Here is a 26,670-nt window from a genome sequence, read left to right as displayed (position 1 = left end):
TTTAAACTGTGTAAATTCTTCCCAGGTTATGTACAAGCCCCATATTTAAACATATATTGTAATTACATGTATTGCATGGCAGACAGCCAGCCATAAGTGACCTTCACTTGAATTGCATTAATTTAGTTGGCCAATTTGAATAGGTATTTACATTCTGTCTGCAATTTATTGGTTTAAGTTGGCAGACTATAATTAGACATCTTGTAGTATAATGTATTTGCCACCAGCAACGATAGAATTGGAAGTATAATCAAGTCAGTAATTAGAAAACCTGTTCAGCAGTTAACTGTAGTATGTAAAGTGTACATTGTCTATCTAGGCATTGTGTTGCAAAATGTTTTCATTTTTCATTTACTTTTTTTCCCAATTTATCCCCACTTTTTTTCCCATTCATGGGCTCTTTGCCTCCACACAGCCTGGGAGGGAGGGCGATCGAGCCGCAGACTACTCCATGACTTCAGTGACAATGCCACTTCGTGCTCAAATGAGAGGACGCATGCTTCCTGCGGAGCGAGACACCCTTTGTCAGTTGTTCTACTCCCCAGGCCCTGGGGAGTGTTATCCTCATGTGAAGGTGACATTGTACTTATAAACCCTATAGTGAAAGTGACTACTTACTGTGCTTTTATTTATTTTAGTATTTTTTAAAGCAAGAGTTATGGACCCTTCCAATATGGAAGTTATTAATTGTATGAAATTATTATATATAAATATTGCATTTTATTTGGAACTAATTAAACAAAACCACATTGACCAATCGTAAAGTCCCAGAGACAACTACAACAGTAAGAAATAAGAGCTGATGTCCCAGCAGTCTGACTGTCTTATTATAAAACAGGGCACTGCAGGAAGGTAAAGTTATAACCCCATAATGTATTCCAATTGCTCTTTCAACAATAATTAGAACAAATAGCATTAAGAGTGCTTTATATAGTACAGCAGTCTTAAGTCTTCTCCAGACAGTAATTAAACAAACCTTTTTTATTGGCCGTGTTTAACAGTCAAGGCCTACAATTTGAGGAAATACCCTGGAGGTAGATCTTACCCACTGAGCCGTGAAGATGTTAGTGGCTTATTATCATTCCCATGTCACAGTTGGCACTGCGTCATTTACCAAATTATTTTGGGCGTAATTAGTATCCTTGGTACTTTGCTTAATGTAAAAATAAACTTCAAGTGCTAACTGTGTGCATTAAATTGTATAATGTTTTTCAGTCATCTGACATAAAAAGACCTTACAGTTTAATTTAATTTAGAAGATTTTATATTAAACTAATTAAAATAAGTTGCAATGTGTTCATTTAATTGCTGTCTTTTTAAAAAAAAAACTCTTGTAGTTAGGAAGTATTTTTCTATACTGAACTTTTTATATGGTTAGCAGCTTGCATGTTGAGGCTTTAGGTTTTTAGGGTTTTACTACTGTGCTGTAAAAGTGTGAAGGAAAGTCACTTCCATGATATTAATGTTTCCACATCCATCTTATTTCCAATCCCCCAATTTCCCCCTTTTACCCCTCTTGTGAAGGCAATTACACATGCAGCAGCAGCGCTGGCCTGCCAATATTCATCTGTGAGGTACTGTTCATGTCTGAAGTCAGCTATCTGAACATGGAAGACAGCACAGCCAAGCTTGGTCCTCTCCTTCTCTGGAGGGATGATTTTTTTCTGTTGGCTGTTTGCAGCTTTTTATGATATTGCTACAAATATCAAACTAAGGAATTCTTCCCATTTGGTGTCTATGTCATACATGCACCATGGCTGTTCCTTCCTTCCCGAGCCCAGGGTTGCTTCGCGCCATTTTAGTGCCCTCATCACTACCCAAATAAGACCAGTAATTTAGCACTTGCCAGCAGACAAACTTCAAACCTGCATGATCTGTATGGCTCACTGCCACACCACTATTTACCATTGAACCATCTTCAATCATTTTAACTGCTTAGTGGTAAGTCTAATGGGCACACACCCACACTCAAGCATTTGTGAATAAATGTTATGCACGTTACATAAAACTCCTCACTGGACAATGCACGACAACAGAACTGTGGCATGAAATCCACAGCGGTTCAGTTATAATGCTGCAGGTACGTATCCATTAGCACAAGTAAACCCATTTCACCTTTTGAGTCCATCTGACCTCCTCACTGATGATGACAGAAGAGACCGACCTGATAGAAGTACAGGGGAAAGAAGCCAGATCTGTGATCCAGAAGTGCTACCAACTTTTAAGAAAGTTCCTAACTGTCCTGTGAAATTGCGCACATTTGAAAAGTATAGCAACCAGTCTTCCTACTCCCTGCTCCTACACTGTCCGTGAAACCTCCAATCTCACATCATCTAATAAAACTGAATTGGGAATGAGGGGAGTGTAAACTCATGTGACTGGTGCCCTTGGCATAAAGGTAAAAAAAAAGAATCAGGTTACAAATTTTATTGTATAAAGCCACTTCCAATTGAAGCAGTTCTTTTTCTTTGTCTGACTGTACTTTGTAATTTGCAGTGTGGATTGCAGAAGCCTGAATATTGAAATGATCGCACATATACAGTTGTAACATACATTGCAGCTTTTCATTCTCTGGTTGTGGATACTTCCCAGTGTTAAGAGGCACAACCCATAGCTGAGCTGCACAGTGGGGCTGATTGTTCAGCAGCCCATGGTCAAAATGTTACCCTGCATAGCCAAAGGAACCTTATAGCACTGAAGTTGAAACTGCAGTCGGTGGTGGTGTTGTAATGTAAATCCAGCTCAAGCACGTTTAGTTGGCTGGTAATGGTTGTCCAGGACATTTGCTGCTTTTGGAACACAATTGTTGAAATAAATGTTCCGTGATGTGGGTGTCCATTTGGACTTCACTATATTCTTTATATCAAGTGTATATATTGTCCAGAGAAAGCACACTCAAATGGAGAACCACATCCTCCATGCATCCTTCTCCCCAATTAACATTTTTTATCACCACTGCTTCCAAAATAAATCTTACCATGAAGTGGTGAAGAGGCCAGTAGCTTGCCAGACGCATTGAACTGTAAGTCTGCAGAAGCCGCGTCTATATTTCTGAGAGTCATTAATGGCGGGGAGGGGGGTCATGCTTGCCTGCTATCCATGGAGTCCCTTTAATAAAAAATTGAAAAAGATTTAAGGATGCTCACTTTACGCTGCAGTAGGCTTGAGCTCCAGTCAGTACTCCCTTTATGTCTAATGACTTCTCTCTATTTCTCATGAGTTCTCCCTTCACGTTTAATGAGTTATTTTAACTCTTTACTGATGAACTGTCATGCCATGTGGAAATGTAGCATTATTTGACTCGCATCTCATGAAAGTATTCTCCCAATTGGGCAATTCATCGAGCAGGAAATCACCCGGCACCAAAAATGTCTTCTGAATGTTAGTTGCTGGAGGAGATCAGTCCTAGCATTCCAGTAACTGATAAAAAAAAAGTGAATAATAAGGAACACCCAGGTGTCTGCACTCTTAAGACTTGCCTACTCTGGGCTTTGGATCTTAGACTCAGTCCAAAGTGGAATCCACAATTGTCATGGACTAAATTTCAATCACTCATCACTACATCATTTGGATTAACCAATTTAAAACTGGTAAGAGTAAAACTGACCGGAGTATGTGAACCACAGCGTCTTTGTACAGTCATAGATTATTGTTAAATAACAGTTACAAACTTTGTTTTGGTCTGTTTTAGATAGTCTCTTAGGCTCAATGAGAGTGGTCACTCCTGTAAGCAGGAGTGCACAGATGCTGCCCAATATCTAATCACACATTAGTGTAAGTTCGAGGTTTAACAGGGTTTCTTTGTGATTTGAACTAAATATTGTGTCTTTTGTATGTGCCTACAACTTTTAGTAGCAGACTGAAAATGAGATAAGGCCTGATGTGAATCATTAAGCTGTTTCATTTTACAGACTGTAGGTGAATTTACAGAGTAACAGTTGTAATTGAATCTCACTTACTTGGCCTGACTTCCTCCCCATATATCAGAGCCATGATACACCACTCTGTACTACCCTGTGTTAGTGGGCTATCTTGACTTATTTTTCTGGTGAACCCTTTGGTTTTGAACTTATCCAAATTTGAGATGATTATGTTTTTTCGCTTAAGCCAAGCTTTCTCCCTAGACCTACCATGGCCAACTGAACTTCACATATTCCTTTTTTGTTCTCTTGTTGCTTTTGACAACAGGAAGTGGACAGGCTATCCTTCTGACTTCTTTGCTGTTCAGTGATTCAATAGCAGTTCCATAAATAAAATCAGCTTCCTCACCTCCTCTGATTATGAGTGCAAAGAAGCCACTCCTGTTATACTCCTCAAAATGAACCTGGGCCATCTTACTTAATAGCCCCAATATTTACAAAAGACACAGAGGGTGCAGGGGAGCTTGAAAACAGTCAAAGAAGCCAGCAAGGCCAGAGATGCGGAGACCTGGCTGAAGTTAGCTGCGACCTTGTTCTCATTTTTTTGCTCTGTTTCCCACCTGGCAGCTGGCCAAATTGACAGCAGTTGGATTGAAAAATAACAATGGCAGTTGGAATTGCAATCACCCATTTTGCACTACCAATTTTACCTCCTTACTGTCTGAGTTTAAAGGGGTCTGGGATCAGTGACATTCCACATAGTTTTAATACACATCTTCAGTGCCCGACCCATTAAAAAATAAACCCTTTGTCTTAGCAGATGGCTGCAGCAGATGTTAGTCTTAGCTCAGTGGTAGTACTCTCACCTCTGATTCAGACAGCTGTGGATTCAAGTCCAACTCCAGAGACTTGAGTGCAAAATCTAGGCTAACACTCCAGTGCAATACTGAGGGATTGCTGCACTGTCGGGTGCTGGCATTCGGATGAGATGTTAAACTGAGGAGGCCACGTCTGCTCCCTCAGATGAGGGTAAAAGATCAGTGGAGCTCTCCCAGGTGTTCTGGCCAATACTTATCACTCAACTAACATCACAAAAACATATTATCTGGTTATTATCATATTGTTGTCTGTGGGATCTTACTGTGCACAAATTGGCTGTTTTTCCCAGATTACAAGTGACTGCACTTCAAAAGTACTTAATTGGCTGTAAAGTACTTTGGCACATGCTGAGGTTGTGAAAGGTGCAAGTTTTTTTTTCTTCATAGTTATAAAGAAAATCTTAAACCATTTAAATGTGACTCATTTCCAACTCCTATCTGTGAAAAAATAGTTTAAAAAGCCTGATATATAATATTGACAATGGGGAAGATTTCTTTTTGATCATGGTGTGTTATCAACATTGTCAACATGGGAAGATTTGCACCATTTGTTATTTCTGATGCAGTTGCAAAGTGTTCTGAAATAGTATTTATAATTTTACCAGAAACAGCAACGGAAGGAAATCTTCCTCAGAATTCTTGCCATCAGGTTATAATTATGGTCAGGGAGGTGTTCAATAACTTTGCGGCTCTGGTGAGCTATCTAAGTATAATCTGTCTTCCATGTGTATTATTATTAGATTAACATAGAACTACCATTTTGAAATTACTCGAGTGGAAAAAGCTGACAAGTTAAGTTGTATTTTATTATAATTTAACTAGCTTTCTTTCTGATCCTCTCACCCACTTCTGGCCACAACTCTAATATGACTCAAACATTTTGTTTTTCTCTTCCAACATCCCGTTGGATTCTTCAGTCAGCAATTTCCATCTGTTCTCTTCTGGTGATGGTGGCCCTGTGGTATGAAACAGTTGTCAAAAACGAAAGTTTTTTTCACTTCTAACCTATTAGATTTTGGTTCCTGGGTGAGTTTTGCTGCAAATATATTGCTCTGATGATAGTTAACATTCATATCTGACAGGGACTTTTAGAGTCTTAGTCTTCAATCGATTGCTGTTGAATTAGACTAAGATAAATGACCACTATGTTGAGCCATATATATTGGTGATCTGCTATGGTACAGAACTACATTTTCCTGTAATTACTAGTTGGTGCCAGTCCAACATTACAATGAGCATGATTGCTGTGCTGCTCTGTCCTAGTCCTGATCCCACTCTGTAGCAGTGTTCAACGGAAGCACGACAAGAGGCACATTATTACTTTCAAGGGCAGTCATCACTTCCGGTGTGAGACTGGCATCATTCACCTTACCCTCCAAGAAAAATAAATAGTATTTACAATTTGTGCCTGAGGAATTGCTGTGTGGAGGAGATAGGGAAACTGCACTGTCAGCGCAGTAGTAACTATCTGAAGTTACAGCTTTATTTAAATGGTGTTTCCACAAATATGAAGCCTTATTTATATGACATTGTTTGAGTTTTATATATTCCAACTTTGTTTCATATGTTGTACAGTACTTTAGTGTTTTTTACAATGTCAGATGCAAATCCTATTTGAACTTCTGTTGGACTTCCCTGAAACTAATTTAAGAGTGCTCAATACTGTTGTCAAATACAGAGATATAAAACAAGCTGTTCTTCAGCGTTACCATACCTGCTGTATATTCTCTTCTGTTCACTGACAGGGATTGGCAGCTCTTTAATGAAACCAACTCTGTATTTTTGTGCTCATTGAATCATTCTCCTGCTGTGCTCGCTGTTCAGAAATCCCCAGTCTCCCAGCAGCCTTTGTTCAAAAGATGTGTCTACATCTTTGATGTTGCATGAAAATGTCTTCAGTCATGACATCTGAGCAGTGACTATAAGGAGAGGTCTTTATATAGAAAACACACAAAGTTCTGGAAACATTCAGTCCCATAGTGTGCTGTGTCTGAGCATCAAGCTCAAAAAGTGAGAAATCTTAGAAGTTAAGATCAAAGAGATAATGAATATTTCAGACTCAGTTTGTATAGTAAGAGCTATTTTGTTGGAAACATTTCATCACCGGTAAAGTGTGGTGTGGTGAGTAAAGTTGTATACCTCAAGTAATCACGGTGAGAAGTTTGGACTGTATCCGTTTCGGTCGTCTACACCTTCAGTCTCTTGGTACTCACTGAGGCTTCACTGCATTGCTGAGTCAGCTTCAGTCCACAGGAAACAAATCAGTCTACAGTCTCCTTTGCAGTGTAGATTATACTCCATTGTCTTATCTAGTCGATGGTTCTTCAAGTGGAATTTTTTTCATGATTTTCTGATTCTCTAAGAAAATATTTTACTTTTTTATCTTCTGAAAGTTAAGAATTGTTAGTTTACTCTAAAAGTGTACTTGCCATTAATGTCAGTTATGGCCAGTCAGTTAAAATTTTAGAATCAAAAAGCCATTAATTGAATTTCATGAAAACACAATTTAAAATTCAATGGGGGGAATTTTATGCTCTCCCTGCGGTGACTTTGAAGGTGAGGGAGCATTTAGGGGTGGCGCAGTGGTTAGCACCGTGGCCTCACAGCTCCAGCAACCCAGGTTCAGTTCTGGGTACTGCCTGTGCGGAGTTTGCAAGTTCTCCCTGTGACCACGTGGGTTTCCGCCGAGTCCTCCGGTTTCCTCCCGCAGCCAAAGACTTGCAGGTTGATAGGTAAATTGGCCATTGTAAATTGCCCCTAGTATAGGTAGGTGGTAGGAGAATGGTGGGGATGTAGTAGGGAATATGGGATTAAGGTAGGATTAGTATAAATGGGTGGTTGTTGGCCGGCATAGACTCAGTGGGCCGAAGGGTCTGTTTCAGTGCTGTATCTCTAAATAAAATTTAAAAAAATAAAAATAAAATTAATTGGGTGGGATTGTGACCGGGCTGGGGGGCCCCACCACCTTCTTGCCTCCACCCAAATTAAGTCTGAGGCAGGAAGGCCTGTGAATGGCCTTCCTGCCCGCCACCAATTGAGGCCCTCAAGGGGGCAATTACTTGTCAGAATTCCAGAATTAGCCCAGTGGCAGACGGACCTGTTGCCGCACGGGGAGCATATCAAGCAAACCTGTGCAGGTTGCTTGCTGGCTCTGGGGCATGTGGGGTGGTCCCTCGTCAAAAGGCACAGTGCCTGAATGAGGGACCCAATGTTGGGGAGTGGGGGGGGATGCGCCAGCTGAGAGCCAACCCCACCCTTGCTGCCAACACCCCCTTCATCCGCGACCCTCGCCTCACAAAACCCCTCCTACCTTGTGGCCTAGGTCCAGTGTGTCTGGTGAGCACAGTACTGGCAGCAGCCACTGCCTTCCTGGTGGCGCTGCTCAGTTAGAGAGCTGCCGGTCTCTGATTGGCTGAAAGCTCTCAGAGGGCGGGCCTTTCGTCACTGCAATTTTTGATTCCAGAGAAGACCCGCTGTAGTCTACTTAAGTGCCTAATTAGCATTTATTTGGCAGACCTTCCCCAGAGGAGGTGACACAGGGCTCTGGCAGGTACTTTAGCCGGTGATCGAGACACCCATCACACAGATAATATCCTGACTAATATGTGACTTTAGTGGCAATATGAACCATCTTCCACACAATTGAAAGACTACTCATTATACATCAACAGCTTCTAGTAATTGACTTTTTACACAGCTTAGCTTTTAAGGTTATTCTGTAAAGTATACCACACAAGTAATTACAAATGTCAATTAACTCCAGTCTCCATTTTCCCTTTTACTGGTGCTAATGATTACTCTTCTGTTACCTGTGCCGTGGATTATCATGTGGTGACACTACTAATGGTCGTGGAATTGTTACTAACCCATCAGAGAAATGATATTTGCTGCCTCTGCTGCTCAGCCTCCAGTAGCTCCCTTTGCTTACTTTGTAAAAGACCGTACTTTTGAATGGGGCACTAATGAGAGAGTAAGAGGCTGAATGACCTCCATCTGTGCTGTAAATCTTTCTATATTTCTACGTTTTAATTGGATAGGGTGACGTTTAACTGACAATTTTAAACCTGTCCACCAGTTTCCTCCAAGGGTACCGGCAGTTAAAATGGCCATGGAATTTACCCACATGGAGCCTAGTGCATTTCTTCAGGTTCCACTTTTTAACCTGCTCTTCTTAGCCAGCATGGTCCTTCTTTAAATATGCAGATTAGACTACGATCATGTCACCAGGGGGTGACTGTCACCATAAGCAGTGACCTGCATGTGGAATCTGTTCTGGCTTCCCCACCAGACCGACCTGGCAGCAAGGGGAGCCAGAGGCAGAAGCTGGGTTCGGGTGGAACTAATAAAGCCTGGGAGTTGAATTCTCCTGGGCCTCACACTGCAGAAGTCTCAATGGTTTGCTATTCTCCTTGGCCTCCACCGCTCAAGTTTCACCCCCTAGTTAAAAATGATTTTTAAATATCTGTGTACCTATTTGTCCAGTGTGAAATATGAACTCACTCGAAACCTATTCACTTACACAGTGTTAAAATTGCATCCATGATGTTCTGGAAAGAGCTTCATTTGCATCATTAACAAATGTTTGACTTAATGGATGTAAATTGTGCTTGCAGATGTTAATGAAATACTTATTTGTAATTAACTAACGGGGGTTGCATTAGTTTTCTGCTAGTGCATCAGTGCCTCATAGTTAGTATTGATCTAATTTATTTGGCAATGCAATTCTACATGAGGCTGCTCTGATGCACATTCACTGGATATTTAGAAATGGTTGTTTTGTGACTTTGTTGCAGTGTTCCTTGGCAGATGGAGCATTTTGAATATGTTGGTGATGATGGTTTTACTGTCTGAAACAGAATAAAATCCCAGTGGCATTGTTCCAAGCATTACATTAACATTATAAGCTCTTTGCAAAATTAGAGGGCAGAATTGGACTGTAAATTTGCACCAAGGCTGAACTCATTTGCAATGGAAAATGCAGAGCAAATGTATTTCTGCTGTGACATATATAATAGAATTTAGCCCAGGGACTCACTGGATAGAGGATATTAATTCAGCTTCACAAGCTGAAATCATTGGCTTATCAGATAGCTGCAGCAAGGGTTAATTTATGTGTAATATTTGTTAAAGTATTGCATGCAGTTTTGGGCACCCCATTATAGAAAGAGTAATGGAACCATAGCAAAGGTGCAAAGTAGTTTCTCGACCATGATACCATTGATGAAAGGATGTAGTTATAATGAAAAACATTTTTTAAAAACTAGGTTTATATTCACAGAAGCAGAGAAGGTTAAGGGGGAGCAAATAAAATAGTTCAAAGTGTTAAAAGGCTTTGAGAAAGGAAATGGTGAAAAATTAATTTTGACACGGGAACATAAACCCAAGATTAATACAAAAGGATAAAGGGGGAGGTTAGAAAAAATTGTTTTTGCAAAAACGGTTATTGAAATATGGAATGCAGTCCAATTTTAATAGCATTTAAAGCTGAGGTAATGATGACATATAAGAGGGCACTAGATAACAAACTGAAAAAGTAAGATGTTTGAGGGATAAAGGAAAGAGAAGGAAACTCAGATTAGCGAGTCCTGAGTAAAGCTTCTTCTTTGGCCTCCTTATCTCGAGAGACAATGGGTAAGCGCCTGGAGGTGGTCAGTGGTGTGTGGAGCAGCGCCTGGAGTGGCTATAAAGGCCAATTCTAGAGTGACAGGCTCTTCCACAGGTGCTGCAGAAAAATTTGTTTGTCGGGGCTGTTACACAGTTGGCTCTCCCCTTGCGCCTCTGTCTTTTTTCCTGCCAACTGCTAAGTCTCTTCGACTCGCCACACTTTAGCCCCGCCTTTATGGCTGCCCGCCAGCTCTGGTGAACGCTGGCAACTGATTCCCATGACTTGTGATCAATGTCACAGGACTTCATGTCGCGTTTGCAGACATCGTTAAAGCGGAGACATGGACGGCCGGTGGGTCTGATACCAGTGGCGAGCTCGCTGTACAACAATGTAAAGCTAACACAGGCACAATGAGACAAATGGCATTCCATGTACTGACATTTCTATGATTCTATGTTCATGTTGTACAGTAAGGACAAGAGAAAAGATGAACAACGCTGAGGGTATGTGGAATCATTGCTATTATTTATGAGTATTAAATGGGTCAGCCAGTATAAACAGTCTGGCCTTCCTCACTGACCACCTCTACCCTTTCCTTAACTATGATTGATAACTCGCCCTGTGTTGACTCACCGTGTGTCCTTATCAACCCCACTGAAGTATCTGTGTCTGCTTCATCAGGTACAGGTGCTCCAAAATGCTGATGTGAGCTCGCTAGTCCTCCTCTACCAGCTTCGTCCTTTCCGGCTTGCTCAATTTGAGTTAAAAAAAACAAAGATGGCATAAATGAGCAGGTTATGCATGCTGTGTTTCTTGATAAAGCACAATAACTACTTTGAACCTGATGACAGTGAAAATCATTACCATAGTGCATATATATTATTGCATAGTTCCAAAAACTCCAGTTCCCCAAGCCCTGTGTGGCAGTCTGGCATCAGTTTATAGTGGGTAAGGGGTTTTATTTCCTACATGTCACACTAGCCCTGGCCATTTATACTATTTCTCCAGGATGTCAATCAATCTTCCACAGAAGTTATGGTGGAAGATTGAGGAAATTTCACTCCCTTGTGTCATAAGGAATATTTAACATTTATTTAACATGAAGGTGTGGGAATTTATAACTGTTACTAATGTAGCACCAATATTTACAATAGTGTTGCAATTTTTTGTGTAGTTTCCATATGTGGGTGTATATGAAACTGCTGACTAATGAATATAAGGGGCTTTGCATAACTGCGTAGCCATGGATTTGTTTATAATTGGAGCAAATCGGTATGAAAAGCAGTTACTGACAATTCAAGAACAACCCTGGAAAGGTTAATTTTAGAAATCCTCCGTTGTTGTGGGCACATTTAACCATCCTGCCCTGGAGTCACCCCACCACTGCCCGTTCCACTGCAAGATGCCACAGGAAGCAAATACCACCTACCTAATTTGTCTCATGGGCAGCCTCCATACCATGTGATTTTTTTGCCACTTCCCACCAACTTTAGCCTGTTCAAACCAGGAAATCAACCAGCAGGCTTTAAATGAGGGCTACCTTAAAATTGGCCAGGCCTGTTTATGCCATGGGCAGGCGGGAAATTAACTCACTAGCACAGCTTCCTACCAGGAACCCGCTGGCAGGTCAATCCAGGCCATTATATTTACTTTAGACAGCAGCATATTCAATAGGCCAGGAGCTCCTTCTGCCAGTTACACCACAACTGTAGAATATGCTGTTGAGTACATATTTATGCGCTGTCTGTTATTCTGCAGTCTCTAATTTGCTAATTTATTCAGTTGTGGGAACTGTAACTACATTCCTGCTGCTCCCCGAGTCCTCATAATAACCACAAGCTCAAAAGTTTGGAAAAAATTATTGACGGTTTTTTTTCCTCAATGGGATAGAAATATAAGCGACGTGGAAATGTAAAACAATATAATAAAAATGTTACAAATCTGCAGGAAACAGCAGTTACAGTATAGTACATTACTGTAGGTTGCCGAGTGCCAATAAATGAAGGACATCAAAAGGATGTGTATGTGGTAACTTTCTCATAAGAATGGAGTGTTGCTCCCCTGCAATCAGTGGGCCTGCTGAAGAAGTGCCCAGTGGCAGTTGCGAGGCTGGAGTAGCCTGCTGTTTGTCTGGAGAAATGCCACATCTGAGCCATGTAATATTTCTGTGTAAGTGACAGTACAGATACCAAAAAGTGGACAGGACCAGAAAGCCACAGTGTGAATCAGATTCATGGCTATCTTAGAAATCAGGACAATTGCATGGCTACCTAATTCCCATTTGCCTCCCACTGAAACCCTGCAGCTAGCCACAACACTTACTCTTCCCACAGGGGAATTATAGGTTAGGTGTTGAAGTGCTAATTTTCTCAATAGGACCAAGGCCTCATCATTTTTTCCCAAATGAACAGCAACAGAACTGTGCCACTATTGCCATTTACATTGGAATGTTACATTTCTGAGAGCAAAGGGGATAACTACCAGCTTGAACAATGCAATATCTTAGGTAAGTAAGGCTTCTGGGTGGCACAATCAGCTGGACACTGTCCAGTCTCCTCTAGGTACTAGATCCAAATCCAACAATATTGTTGGATGAAAGACTTATATTGTCCAGCACTTGAAGCTCTCACTTTGACAAGGGTAAAAATGGATTTCTCTTGCATTGTCTCTTGCAGCTGGCTAGTGACCAATAACACTGTATCATACAGACATCAGCCATGATACTTACATTTTAAGAGAATCATCTGTGCCAGGCAAGATGAAGGGAGACTTGAAAGATGGCTCTTCAGAGATTAAAGCTACCCTCTTTCCTTTCAGCAGCCAATGACAGAGTGCAGACAAAACAAAGTCCATCCCACATCAGGATCTTTACTGAGCATACTACTGCCATCTTGAAGTAATGCTACAGATATCTGGACAGATCAGGCAGTGCCTTACAGTACAATTTTCACTGTTCACCCAGCATTGCTCAGTGTGCAACAGTGCACACAACATACAATGAAGGGGGTTGTTCTATAGTAAAACTCACTGGCATCACTGACACATTAAAAAAAAATAAGGTAATAAGTTGGTCGCCTTTTATTTGAGTTTTCTGATTGAGTAGAACAAAGTAGCAGCCTATCAAAGGGCATTGATATAATTCAGAAGACTCACAGGATAGTGTTGCAGCTGATGCTTCACGCCACTTTTGTGATTATATGCCAACAGGAGAATTCTTTAAAAAGAAAGCTCAGACACTTAGCAAAACGTGTCTTGTATGAGTGCCAAGTAAACCAATCTTCCTGGCTGCACTGGCATTTGTTCAGCTATATTCATATAGTTAGTGCTTGTGTTCTGTTCTTTGACATTGATCCTCGATTCTTGTTGCCATCCTCCTCCCCCATAGTTCTATAGTTGGACCTCTTGTATATTAAAGTTGTGAAGTATGCAGTGTGTAATGATAATCTTGTATGGGATGGGGGGAGCAGTGGAAATTGTACTGTACGTCATGGACTTTGTTTTGTCTGCACTCTGTCATTGGCTGCTGAAAGGATATCATTAGGCAGGACTGCAAGAGAATAGTTTTAATTTCTGAAGAGCCATCTTTCAAGTCTTCCTTCATCTTGTCTGGCACAGATGATTCTCTTAAAATGAAAGTATCATAGCTGATGTCTGTATGATACAGTGTTATTGGTCACTAGCCAGCTGCACAACAATGCAAGAAAAATCAATTTTTACCCTTGTCAAAGTGAGAGCTTCAAGTGCTGGACAATATAAGTCTTTCATCCAACAATATTATTGGATTTGGATCTAGTACCTAGAGGAGACTGGACAGCGTCCAGCTGATTGTGCCACCCAGAAACCTTACTTACCTAAGACTGTTCATGCTGGTAGTTATCCCCTTTGCTCTCAGAAATGTAACATTCCAATGTAAATGGCAACTGTGGCACAGTTCTGTTGCTGTTCATTTGGGAAAAAATGATGAGGTCTTGGTCCAATTGAGAGAAGTATCTCTTTGATGGAAAAAGGACAACAGATTGGCTGATAATCATGATCTCCTCTGAATAAGGAGACATGTTAGCTATTAACAGTGCCATTCCTAAGTTCCAGGCTGCTGGTGTGCTTGAAGCAGATAGAATAGCTCTCTGACTACTTTCCTAATGAATCTGAGCCTCTAGAACAAGTAGTTTGATCTGGGCCTCTGGGGGTGCCATCAGGCAATCTTGCTCCGCTGCTGCTCATCATCCTCCACTAAAACAGGGAGAACTGAAAGCAATGCCCATAGCTGGGAACTTACTGACTGGAAAAACTGATGGGCAGTGCTGCAGTTAACCTCTGATTTCCAATATGTGAAGTGCTGCCTGAGCTCTAATTCCTATTTTCTGTTGGCAACATTGGCATATTGCTCATGCAGTATGTGGATATGGCAATTTTGCAGGTTCCCCATTCATCAAAATATAATTTCCCAATTTGCATGAATAAGCTTACACTAAGTCTGTATGCTAAAACATTCCATCCACTCAAAAGCCCTGCAGCAATCTTATGGTAGAGGCATAGAGTGTAGGAACACCCAGCTTCCGAAATGCCTACCTTTCTGGCCATTATCACACAGTTGCTACCAGACTAAGGCTTTACACCAACTACAGTTTCTCGGCTAAAGATATTGGCTTCCTTGATTCTTAGATCTGTAAATTGGAGAAAAAAACCTTCATAATAAACCATGTAAATATATGATTTATAGATGAGTGGCCAAACACCTCTCGAGAGATGGATGTCATTCCAAATGAAGTCTATAAGAAATTTAAAGCATTCTCTATGGTTAAAATTGCCCTCAAATGAATATAAAGCATATTTGTTATATTTGTTTGTGTTATGTCTTAACTTAGAATGAACAAAATACTAATTATCCCCTCCCATGTAAGGGGCGACTAACACAGTTCACTCTTTTTTTAACTGTCACACTGAAAAATTTTGCATTCAGTGTCTCATGACAACACATTGCACTTGTGTAACACTTTTAACATAGAGAAACATCCTGAGGCCCTTGACAAAAGAGGGAGGAATTAACACCAAGCTGAAATTGGGAGAAGAGTTGGGAGGTGACCAGTGGTGTTAGTGAAGAGATGGATTAAGGAGGTTTTGGTGGTGAGGAGCAATGTTGCAGGGCAGTTTTTAGGAAGAGAATTCCAGAACACAGGAGTATGAATACTCCTGTGGTATAAAAAGGGAGGTAGCGGATGCAGAATAGTTCCATACCAAAAGAGCAGTGGTTGTGATGTGGCAAGTATCGATGGCTTCTATTTATTGTAACTACAGTTGTACCTGATTTTGTTCACATGTAGATCATTGGGTTGGTAATCAGTAAATTGGATACATTGACCAGTGTTACAGTGAACCAAAATATATGTGTAAAACATGCAGGAGAAATAGTAAGATATTTAAGATAAAGGACTAAGCATTGCTAAAATTTTGCTGCATACATCAGAAAAGGTTGAACGTAGATTATGTCTTTGGTATGTTTGCATTTCTTTGAAGGAAGCTTCTGACACTACCCATCCAATTGATAATGCATGATCAGTGAAGTTAATTAATCATGCAACTCTACCGTCGTTGTTTGATCTTTGAAGAATAGTTTTTTTTTAAGTATGAATGTTATCAGTTTGTTCCCCTCAATAACTAGCCTCAGGGTCTACAGTAACAGCCCATAAACACTCCAACTGGATCTCTAACCCTTTTCATATCTATTAAAGAAGAACACTTTAAAAAAAAAATCTCATTAGCAAACTTTTTTTGGTTTATCAAACATTCAATATTATGTTGTAGCCCTTTGTCACCAAAAATATCATTGCAACTGATTTGCCACTTCTCTGTTCTCTTGATGAAGGCGATACCCCTTAAATATTGGATGACAGTGTCTTCTGCAGCCATTTTATTACTGCTTTTGTCCCAAGTTTTAGAGTAAACAAGAGAGTTACTCTATCAAATATCAGTGAACATGTTAGATTGAAATGAGCAAAAATTGGCCCCTTGCTATGATGCAAAAATACAAACAATTCCTGTTTAAAGATGAAAAGCGGAGTTAGCAGATGTGCACTAAATTGGTTTCACACATTTTCTCAAACATGGATTGATTTGGATTGGTAGATGGGTGTAGTAGTGTTAGTGGTTACGATAGTGAACCTGCAATCCAGAGTTCAGAGTTTAAATGCCACCGTGGTAAATTGTGAAATTGAATTCAACAAACCTAGCATAACCTTGAAAACTGTTGGATGTTATAAAAACCCAATTTGTTCACTAATGTCCTTCAGAGAAGGGAACCAGGCACTCATATCTGGTCTGGCCTACCTGTGACTCCAGCCGACATTACATAGTTAACTCCTAATGTCCTCTGAAATAACCTGTCAACGTACTCTGTTTTCAAGAAAAATGCTGTGAATTTAAGGATGTGAAAATATGCAGCCTGAGAACATTCTTTTAAAAAAGAAGCATTGAGTCCACATTTGTATAATGCAAGTCAAATTGAATGCTGCATCCAAAGGAGTTAGATAAATTATCCATTCCAGATTCAAATCGAGTTGCCTTCACATTCCTCTAATACAGTTGGCTTTTTATAAATATATTTTATATATATATAATATATATATATATATATATACACACACACACATACCCCACATTGATTAATTTTTTACTCTAAAGTGGCTTTTGATTTGGATTCGACCCCCAATCAAGAGGCCTAGTTTAAGGTAGGTTTGATTTAGGAAGCCCATTCTGCAGTTTGCACCCACATGGACACACTTGATTGCTGGTGCAACTGCACTCATGTTTTTACTGAAGAAAGCAATAGCCTCCTACTGCATAACAGGAAGAACTGTTGAACTGCAGAATATTTATTCAACTCAAGAGTGATCCAAATTAGGTTTGATTCCACATGTAAACAGCAGTCTTACCAATCCAGCTCGACTCACAGTAATGTACAGTCTGCTATGGTTAGAATTCCACAGTGAATTTCATGAATCTCTTTGATTATAATCATTAAGTATGGTGTTTTCTTTACAGCTGAATGGCAGTGGTCAAGTGGTAAGCAAAGTCCCGAGCCACTACATTTCTACACAGATGCTGGCGCCGCCACCTCCCCCATCCATGGCCAGATCAGTAACGTTGGCAATGCCACCAGACACCAAAACAACCACAACAACCACAGAGGGTGGAGCAACATCACCAACATCACCCAGTAAGCATTTTCTGTTTGCTTAACTACAGACTGAAAAGATTTGGGATTTTCTACAGAAATTAGAAAAAATGCCTTTCTTAAAATGCACAGAATGACCGCGAAAAGGCAGGGTGGCTATTTGTAATCAGACTTTTTTGTTCAGTTTAACCACATCACTGTCCATAATAGACATAACCTTCAGGGTATTTCAGTATACCTATGATATATTGACACTGCTTTTTGTCACTTTCCTGAAGCCCATACATTTATATAAGGCTTTCAGATTTATCAGCTATATTATGATTAGGTTAGTAGAAATGAAAATGTATCCATAATTTTTGCATGAGAAGTGCAAGCTGCATCATGGAATGAGTCCTGTTGCATCTTACCTCTCAAAAAGTCTTTCAAAGACTTGAATACATTACTTCCTGTAAGAATTAAGAATCATTGTCAGTTTTTATTTCCAGTTGTTATACTGTGACTGAGCTCAATAGCCAGGAGTTCTGGTCACTAAGCTCAAGCATATTGCTTTTCAGGAAACTGTTATTGCATCTACACTCATCTACTAAATCTCCACTATTGTCAATCTGTGATTCTTTTCGTCAGTCATTGGCACCAGGTGTTTTTGGATGCTCTATAGCCAAATTCTGTCATTCCACATTTATTTTTTCGTATCAGCTGCCTACAATATAAATTTGAGTAGCAGGAGAATCTGAAGTTTGGATTTGGCTCTAGATACAAATCAACCCTCTCCAGCCCAGTTTATCTGAGCTGCTATATCTGGTTTCAACAAGCTGCTCTAATATATGTTTTACCAACCTACAATCCATCACAGAGAGGCTTTGTTACATGTTTACTTTTGATTGTCATTGTCTTGATATCATTTCACATTATGGCTGTCATCAGGTATTACTCAAGCACACTTGGTCATTTCACTGACCAGACTGAAAAAGCACTATAACTGCAGGCATGGGTCACTTCCAAATGTATGATGATGACATCCAGCTGTGCCTCTCCACCACTTCTCTGGACCTCATAACTAACTCTCTCCTGTCTGGACTGGTCTTGGTTGAATCACAGCTTCCTTTGGTTGAACATTGGGAAGACCACAACCAGTGTTTTCAGTGCCCAACATTAGCTCCACTTCATCAGTATGGATGCAGTCCCTTTCCCTAGCCATTCACTTAGACTAAATAAAATATGAGCACCCTTGGCAATGTGCTCGACTCTGAATGGACCTTCATACCTCACATCCTTCTTCATTGCCTTGCCCATTTCCTTCTACCTCCACAACATTATCCATCTCAGCCCCTAGCTCACCCCTCCCACCAAAGAAGTTCTTAACCATAACCGTCCAGTCTCAATGTTCCATTGCTGTCCTTAAACCATTTATCCTCAATAAACTCCAAGTTGCTTAAAATGCAGCCAATTGCATCCTGTCACAGGCTAGGTCTTTCTCACCATCATCCCTGTTCTTGCTAAACTACACTGCCTCCCAAGCCTGTAGCGTATCCAATTTAAAATCCTTGTCCTCGTCTTCAAGTCTCTTCATGCCTTGCACCTCCCTACCTCTGCAGCCTTCTCCAGCCATGCACACTCTCCTCCAATATGGCTTCCTGTCCACTTACCTCTTCCCTCTCACTGCACCATCAGTGGCAGAACTTTCAGTTCCCTAAACACCTCTGTGTCTGTATTTCTCACCTCCTTTAAAAACCTTCTCAAATCCCATCTTTTTGATCGAGTCTTCACTCAGCTCTCCTGATCTCTTTCCTGTGGCCAGGCTTGTGTTTGTGTTATTGTTTCTCTTTAAAGCATCTTAGGCTATCTGGTATGTTATAGGGAGTATATAACTCTTAAGTTGCTAATAACATCTATGTATCCAATGCACCGTCTGTTGGACTGCTGGGAAACAGGCTTTCAGCTATAGCTGAGGTATAGAAAATAAGAGCAGGGAGGTTATGCTGGAACTGTATAAATCATTGGTTAGGCCACAACTTGAGTACTGTGTGCAGTTCTGACCACCTCATTACAAAAAGGATGTAAATGCACTTAGAGAGGGTACAGAGGAGATTTATGAGGATGTTGCCGGGACTGGAAAAATGCAACTATGAGGAAAGATTGGATAGGCTGGAGTTGTTCTCCTTGGAACAGAGAAGGCTGAAGGGAGATCTGATTGAAATGTACAAAACTTTGAGGGGCATGGATAGAGTGGATGTGAAGGGCCCATTTACCTTAGCAAAGAGGTCAGTGACTAGGGGGCATAGTTTTAAAGTGATTAGTAGAAAGATTAGAGGGGAGATGAGGAAAAGAATTTTTCACCCAGAGGTGGTGGCGGGGCGGGGGTGTCTGGAACTCATTGCCTGAAAGGGTAGTTGAGGGAGAAAACCTCAACTCATTCAAAAGGAGTGTGTATATGCACCTCAAATGCCGTAATCTGCAGGGCTACGGACCAAATGCTGGACGGTGGGATTAGAATGGGTGAATCGTTTTTTGGCCAGCAGAGACATTATGGGTCAAGTGCCCTCTTTCTGTGCTGTAAACTGTCTATGATTCTATGTTGAGATCCCAATCTCAGTTGTGTGGAGGTGCCAGATATTTCTCTGGAGAGAAGAGCCCAATCTTTTACACCATTTTTTTGTCCACGCGATCGATCAGAACAAGAAAAATAGAGGTCTGTTGCTAACTGGATCAAAACTTGGCATTGAACCCCATCCAAAGAAATGATTAACAGCAGAGGTTCCTGCCCTTTCCAATACAGTGTGAGGGCAAAAAAATATGGAAAATCTTTTTTGACAGGCTGTGCGTCAACTGCCTGAAGTAAAGCATCCAATTTTGTAAAATTCTGTCTGTAATTTAAATTTATTGAATGCGAAGCTATTATTTGATGTGTTGTTGACAAAAAAAAGCAAAAGTATTTCTCAACATTTGGCATAGTTAAGTCCAGTCTTGCCATCTGTGGAATCCTATTGCATTATCACTCAACAGTTCATCATGAGGATTAACTGTTAAAGCTGCTGGCTTTTGAATTGGAAGATATCACAGGGTGGGGGTAATTTCACTGTAAAATTATAAAACCAGGAAAATTGCTCACAGAGACACAGGAAAATAAGTACTAACATTTCATAGGCACAATGGAGGCTGAAATTCTATGTTCTTAAATTTCCCAGCTCACCACCGTTCTTGGCGGTGAGCTTCAAAAATGGTGGAGCGCACGTGTGAGAGTTACTCCGCAGAGCCGCAGCGATATTTAGCGCAGTGGCTCATTTAAATGGCCGGGGCAGACCGCCATCCCCCCCCCCCCTCCATTCCGATGTCATGGAGGGGGCAGGAACTCCGTCCCCAGCAACGGCATCAGGCGCCACTGCGCAGGCGCCAGTGCCATTTTTAAAGGGCTTCAAGCCCTTCCAATTCATTTACATTTTTAAAGTGATATGTATTGTAAAATAAAAAGGAAGAACGTGATAAAAGTTTCAATACCCTCTCCCACCACCCTAATGACAAACAAATTACTACTTGCCTTCCCCCCACCCCGCAAAAAAACGTACCTTGCAGTCCCAATCTTACTCCCCCCACCCCCCCGCCACAAACTTGACACAATTTGAGCCTTACCCCTTCCCACCACCCCCAAACCAATCAAAATAGTTCCACCCCGCTCCCCACCCACCCCTGGCTGGAAAACTTACCTCCTCCCTCCTCCCCACCAGTGTCCCGCATTGGATCTCTGGTCGGAGATCCGAAGGCATGGGAGTCCTGGCCACCGGCCGGAATATTGCAGCAGGACAGCCAATTGGAGCAGGTAGGTAATTAATTCATTAATTTAAATATTTAAATCCTGCTTCTGTAGCTGAGCAGTGGAGGGGGCCGCCACGAGGCCTCTCCGCCGCCAGTAATATGGGGCAGGCCTTTCCCGGCGTGAGGCCCTAGACAGGCCTCTCCCGGAGGCATTTTCTGGGTCCCCTCCTGCCACGACCCCCGACGTCAGGGGGCTGATAAATTTCACCCCATGCCTTTTATTCTCCCGAATACAACAGATAATTGTAGTGTAACCAAAGCACATAAGTGTTACTGGATGAAAATGATGATAGCAATTGATAGTTTGAGTAAGGAGAGAGTGGAGAGTATGTCAGTAAATTGTGCATCAGAATAATTCTGGTTCTCACTGAGATAATCGCAGAATTAGTATGATTTAGTGCTTTGATTGTTTTCTTATCAAATTGTATAACATGTGTTACAATCAGTTGAGGAAGGGTCAAAAGGCTTCCCTCTTTGTCCCTCTCCTTGTTTGACCGCAACAGGGTTTATTTCTTTTAAACAGTGGACATGCTTAGCAATTCAGTGAGTGTTTAACCCTTTTATGTACTATGATCATAAAAGATTCAATTGGACAGGTTTTCTTGAGTTTAAACAATGTGATTGACTCTTAAATGCCCTCTGAAATGGCCCAGCAAGCCAGTCAGTTGGATCAAACTGCTACAAAGCCTAAGAAAAGGATTGAAACCAGACGGACCACCCGGCATCGACCTAGGCACCGGAAAAGACAAAGAAGAGCCCTGCAAAGTCCTCCTTACTAACATCTGGGAGTTTGTGCCAAAATTGGGAGAGTTGTCCCACAGACTAGTCAAGCAACAGCCTGACATAGTCATACTCACTGAATCATACCTTGCAGACAATGTCCCAGACACCATCACCATCCCTGGGTATGTCCTGTCCCACCAGCAGGACAGACCCACCAGAGGTGGTGTCATAGTGGTATACAGTCGGGAGGGAGTTGCCCTGGGCGTCCTCAACATTAACTCCGGACCCCATGAAGCCTCATGGCTTCAGGTCAAACATGGGCAAGGAAACCTCCTGCTGATTACCATCTACTGCACCCACCCCCCACCACCACCCTTGGCTGCTGAATCAGTGCTTTGCCATGTTGAACACCAATTGGAAGAAGCACTGAGGTTAGCAAGGGCACAAAATGTACTCTGGGTGGGGGACTTCAATTAACGTCACCAAGAGTGGCTCGGTAGCACAACTACTGACCGAGCTGGCCGAGTCCTAAAGGACATAGCTGCTAGACTGGGTCTGCGGCAGGTGGTGAGGAAAAAATCTACTCAACCTCGGTCTCACCAATCTACCTGTTGCAGATGCACCGCGCAGTACTTGTGGAGACGAAGTCCTGTCTTCACACTGAGGGTACCCACCATCGTGTTGTGTGGCACTACCACCATGCTAAATGGAATAGATTTCGAACAGATCTAGCTACTCAAAACTGGGCATCCATGAGGCACTGTGGGCCATCAGCAGCAGCAGAATTGTATTCAACCACGATCTGTAACCTCATGGCCCGGCATATCCCCACTCTACCATTATCATCAAGGGGGGGACCAACCCTGGTTCAATGAAAAGTGCAGGAGGGCATGCCAGGAGCAGCACCAGGCAGACGTCAAAATAAGGTGTCAGCCTGGTGAAGCTACACCGCAGGACTACGTGCATGCCAAACAGCAGAAGCAGCATGCGATAGACAGAGCTAAGCAACCCCACAACCGACGGATCAGATCAAAGCTCTGCAGTCCTGCCACATCCAGTCATGAATGGTGGTGGACAATTAAATAACTAACAGGTGGAGGAGGCTCCACAAACATCCCCTCCAGCACATCAGTGCAAAAGAAAAGGCTGAAGCATTTGCATCCATCTTCAGCCAGAAGTGCCGAGTGGGTGATCCATCTTGGCCTCCTCTTGAGCCAATCCAATTCACTCCGCATGATATCAAGAAACAGCTGAAGGTACTGGATACTGCAAAGGCTATGGGCCCTGACAACATTCTGGCAATGGTACTGAAGACTTGCGCTCAAGACTAGCCGTACCCCTAGCCAAGTTGTTCCACTACAGCAACAACACTGGCATCTACCCGGGAATGTGGAAAATTGCCCAGGTATATCCTGTGCACAAAAAGCAGGACAAATCCAACCCGGCCAGTTATCGCCCTATCTATCTACTCTCGATCATCAGCAAAGTGATGGAAGGTGTCGTCGACAGTGCCATCAAGCGGCACTTGCTCAGCAATAACCTGCTCACTGATGCTCCATTTGGTTTCCGCCTGGGCCACTCAGCTCCTGACCTCATTACAGCCTTTGTCCAAACATGAATAAAAGAGCTGAACTGCAAAGGTGAGGTGAGCGTGACTCCCCTTGACATCAGCCAGCATTTAACCGAGTATGGTATCAAAGAGCCCTAGCAAAACTGGAATCAATGGGAATCATTGGGAAAACTCTCCATTGGTTGCAGTCATACCTTGTTGTGGTTGTTGGAGGTCAATCATCTCAGTCCCAGTACTCACTGCAGGAGTTCCTCAGGGTAGTGTCCTAGGCCCAACCATCTTCAGCTACTTCATCAATGACTTTCCCTCCATCATAAGGTCAGAAGTGGGGATATTTGCTGATGATTGTACAATGTTTAGCACCATTCACGACTCCTCAGATACTGAAGTAGCCCATGTCCAAAATGCAGTAAGACCTGGACAACATGCAAGCTTGGGCTGATAGGTGGCAAGTAACATTCGTGCCACACAAGTGCCAGAAAAGGACCATCTCAAACGAGAGAATCGAGCTATCTCCCCTTGATGTTCAATGGCATTACCAATCACTGAATTCCCCCACTATCCGCATCCTGGAGGTCACCATTGACCAGGAGCTTAACTGGACCAGCCACATAAATGCTGTGACTACAAGAGTAGGTCAGAGGCTGGGAATTCTGCGGCGAGTAACTCACCTCCTGACTTCCCAAAGCCTGACTACCATCTACAAGGTACAAGTCAGCAGTATGATGGAATACTCTCCATTTGTATGGATGGGTATAGCTCCAACAACACTCAAAACGCTCGACACCATCCAGGATAAATCAGCCCGCTTGATTGGCACCCCATCCACCCCCTTCAACATTCACTCCCTCTACCACCGACGCACAGTGGCAGCAGTGTGTACCATCTACAAGATGCACTGCAGCAATGCACCAAGGCTCCTTCGACAGCACCTTCCAAATCCGTGACTTGTACCACCTAGAAGGACAAGGGTAGCAGATGCATGGGAACACCAACACCTGCAAGTTCCTCACCAAGCCACGCACCATCCTGACTTGGAACTATATCGCCATTGTTTCACTGTCACTGGGTCAAGATCCTGGTATTCCCTTCCTAACTGCACTGTTGGTGTACTTACACCCCAAGGACTGCAGCGGTTCAAACAGGGAGCTCATCACCACCTTCTCAAGGACAATTATGGATGGGCAATAAATGCTGACATTTCCAGCGATATCCACATCCCCCGAAAGAATAAAGAAAACACAAGAAAGCGGTTAGTTTATTGTACTTAAAGCCAAAACTCAATCTAAGTAAAATAATGAACTACCTGCCAACTTTCACACACATACACACACATGAAAACTACACACAAATAGGCTGTGGAGTAAAGAGGAATAGATTGGTTGGATTAGAGTGCAGAACAAATAAAAGAACATACTGTCTGTGGAGTCTGGTAATTCGGTTGTCTACCGGCTGAATTCGTGGTCCTGAAGTTCCTGGCTGGTAGAGGTGGCCACCTGGTTCAGGGTTTTCAGGGAGATAGTGATTTAGATCGTTTTCTCCCCTGGGTCTCTGTCTGCAACAATGATAGACTTGGATGTTTTTCAGCCTGCAGGCAGGATTCGAACTTACGGAATTGCCTGGAGAGAGAGACAGACAGACCCCCTTTGGGTCCTGCACTGGTCAAAAGCATGTGCTTGTCTGCTGTTGTGAAAAGAAACTGTAAGTTTTCACACAGATGGAGAGACTGTCACATGATTGTCCTGTATATTCCCTCTTTTTGATTAGTTCAAGTCTAAGAATTCCAATCTCTCTCTTAGGTCCCATTGTTTCAGTGTTTCCCTTTGAGGTTTGTCTCCACCAGTGTTAATATTCTAAGATGGCTTTGAACGTCTTGTTAATGGAGGTAAGGCAGGTAGCTCATTCAAAATTTGTAAACCATTGTTCTGATAGGAGATTAACCCGACATTCATCTCCACCTATATGACTTGGTATTTGAGGTATTTCACAGCCATTTTAGCTGCTTTGTTTTTAAAAGTTTAATTCAAGTTCTTTGTCTCCTGCTTTCTTTTTAAAGTTTAAATTAGGTTTTCAACTGATCGAATAAAAAATATTATTCGTGACACGTTTTAAATAATTCAGATTCACATTATTTAAAAAAGTGCGAATCTCAGCTGGTCATAAACACATCTTGTGAAGTCTTGTGAGTCCCTCTCATTCCCCATACTCTGAAAGGACAGAATCAGATATCTTGTCCTGGATTTCACTGAGTTATGTTGTAACTAGATTTGGGGGTTTCATGCAGAGCCTTTTGGGCGAAGTCCAATACTGTTAAATATCAACACAGCTGCTAATTCACACGCAGCAAGGTCCCACTAACACCAGTGAGGTTAATGAACAGTTAGTATGTTTCTTTTGGTATTGATTGAGGGATAATAATTGGCAAGGGGAGTAATCAAACTCCCTTTTTCAAAGAGTGTCATGGGATCTTTTACCCCCACCTGAGCATGCAGTCCTAGCCTTGGTTTAACCTCTTAGCCTCATGTTTACTGTGCTTTATGGTTTGCAGTTGCTAGTTAGATATGGTCCTCAAGCAGGTACTTCATACACTACTACCACTCATGTGACACAATGATGTCAATGGAGGGAACCACAATGATATCACATCAGCAACGACTTGCAATTATAAAGTGCCGTTAACATATAAAATATCCTAAGGTGCTTCACAGGAGTGTTATCAGATACTAAGCCACATAAAAAGATATTAGGACAGATGATAAAAGAGGTAGGTGTTAAGAAGCAACATAAACAAGTAGCAAGAGATAGAAAGGTAGAGAGATTTAGGGAGGGAATTCCAGAGCTTCGGGCCTAGCCAGCTGAAGGCACAACAACCAGTGGTGGAGTGATGAAAATCAGGATGCACAAGAGGCCAGAATTGGAGGAATGCAGAGTTTGTGGAGAGTTGTAAGGCTGGAGGAGATTACGGAGATAGGGAGGGGGAGGCCACGGAGGGATTTGAAAACAAGGATGAGAATTTTAAATCTGAGTCATTGCCAGACTGGAAGCCAATA

The 26,670-nt window shown here is 42.0% G+C and overlaps 1 protein-coding gene across 3 annotated transcripts in view; it reads left to right on the top strand.

The window, feature by feature from the left end:
• nfic (nuclear factor I/C) overlaps window positions 1-26,670 on the top strand; it is a 535,921-nt gene that overhangs the window by 403,546 nt on the left and 105,705 nt on the right. For 2 of the 3 annotated variants that reach the window (XM_068016379.1, XM_068016378.1), the window contains exons 9-10: window positions 416-574; window positions 17,382-17,556. In XM_068016379.1, coding sequence (XP_067872480.1) covers window positions 416-574; window positions 17,382-17,556 — 334 coding nt within the window. The remainder of the gene's footprint in view (window positions 1-415; window positions 575-17,381; window positions 17,557-26,670) is intronic. The other variant, XM_068016380.1, reaches the window with a different exon arrangement.

This window comes from Heterodontus francisci, chromosome 36 (assembly GCF_036365525.1).
Source record: "Heterodontus francisci isolate sHetFra1 chromosome 36, sHetFra1.hap1, whole genome shotgun sequence".
NCBI classification, from domain to species: Eukaryota; Metazoa; Chordata; class Chondrichthyes; order Heterodontiformes; family Heterodontidae; genus Heterodontus; species Heterodontus francisci.
Note: the sequence above shows the minus strand (reverse complement) of the source record. Positions and strands in the feature narration are given on the sequence as shown.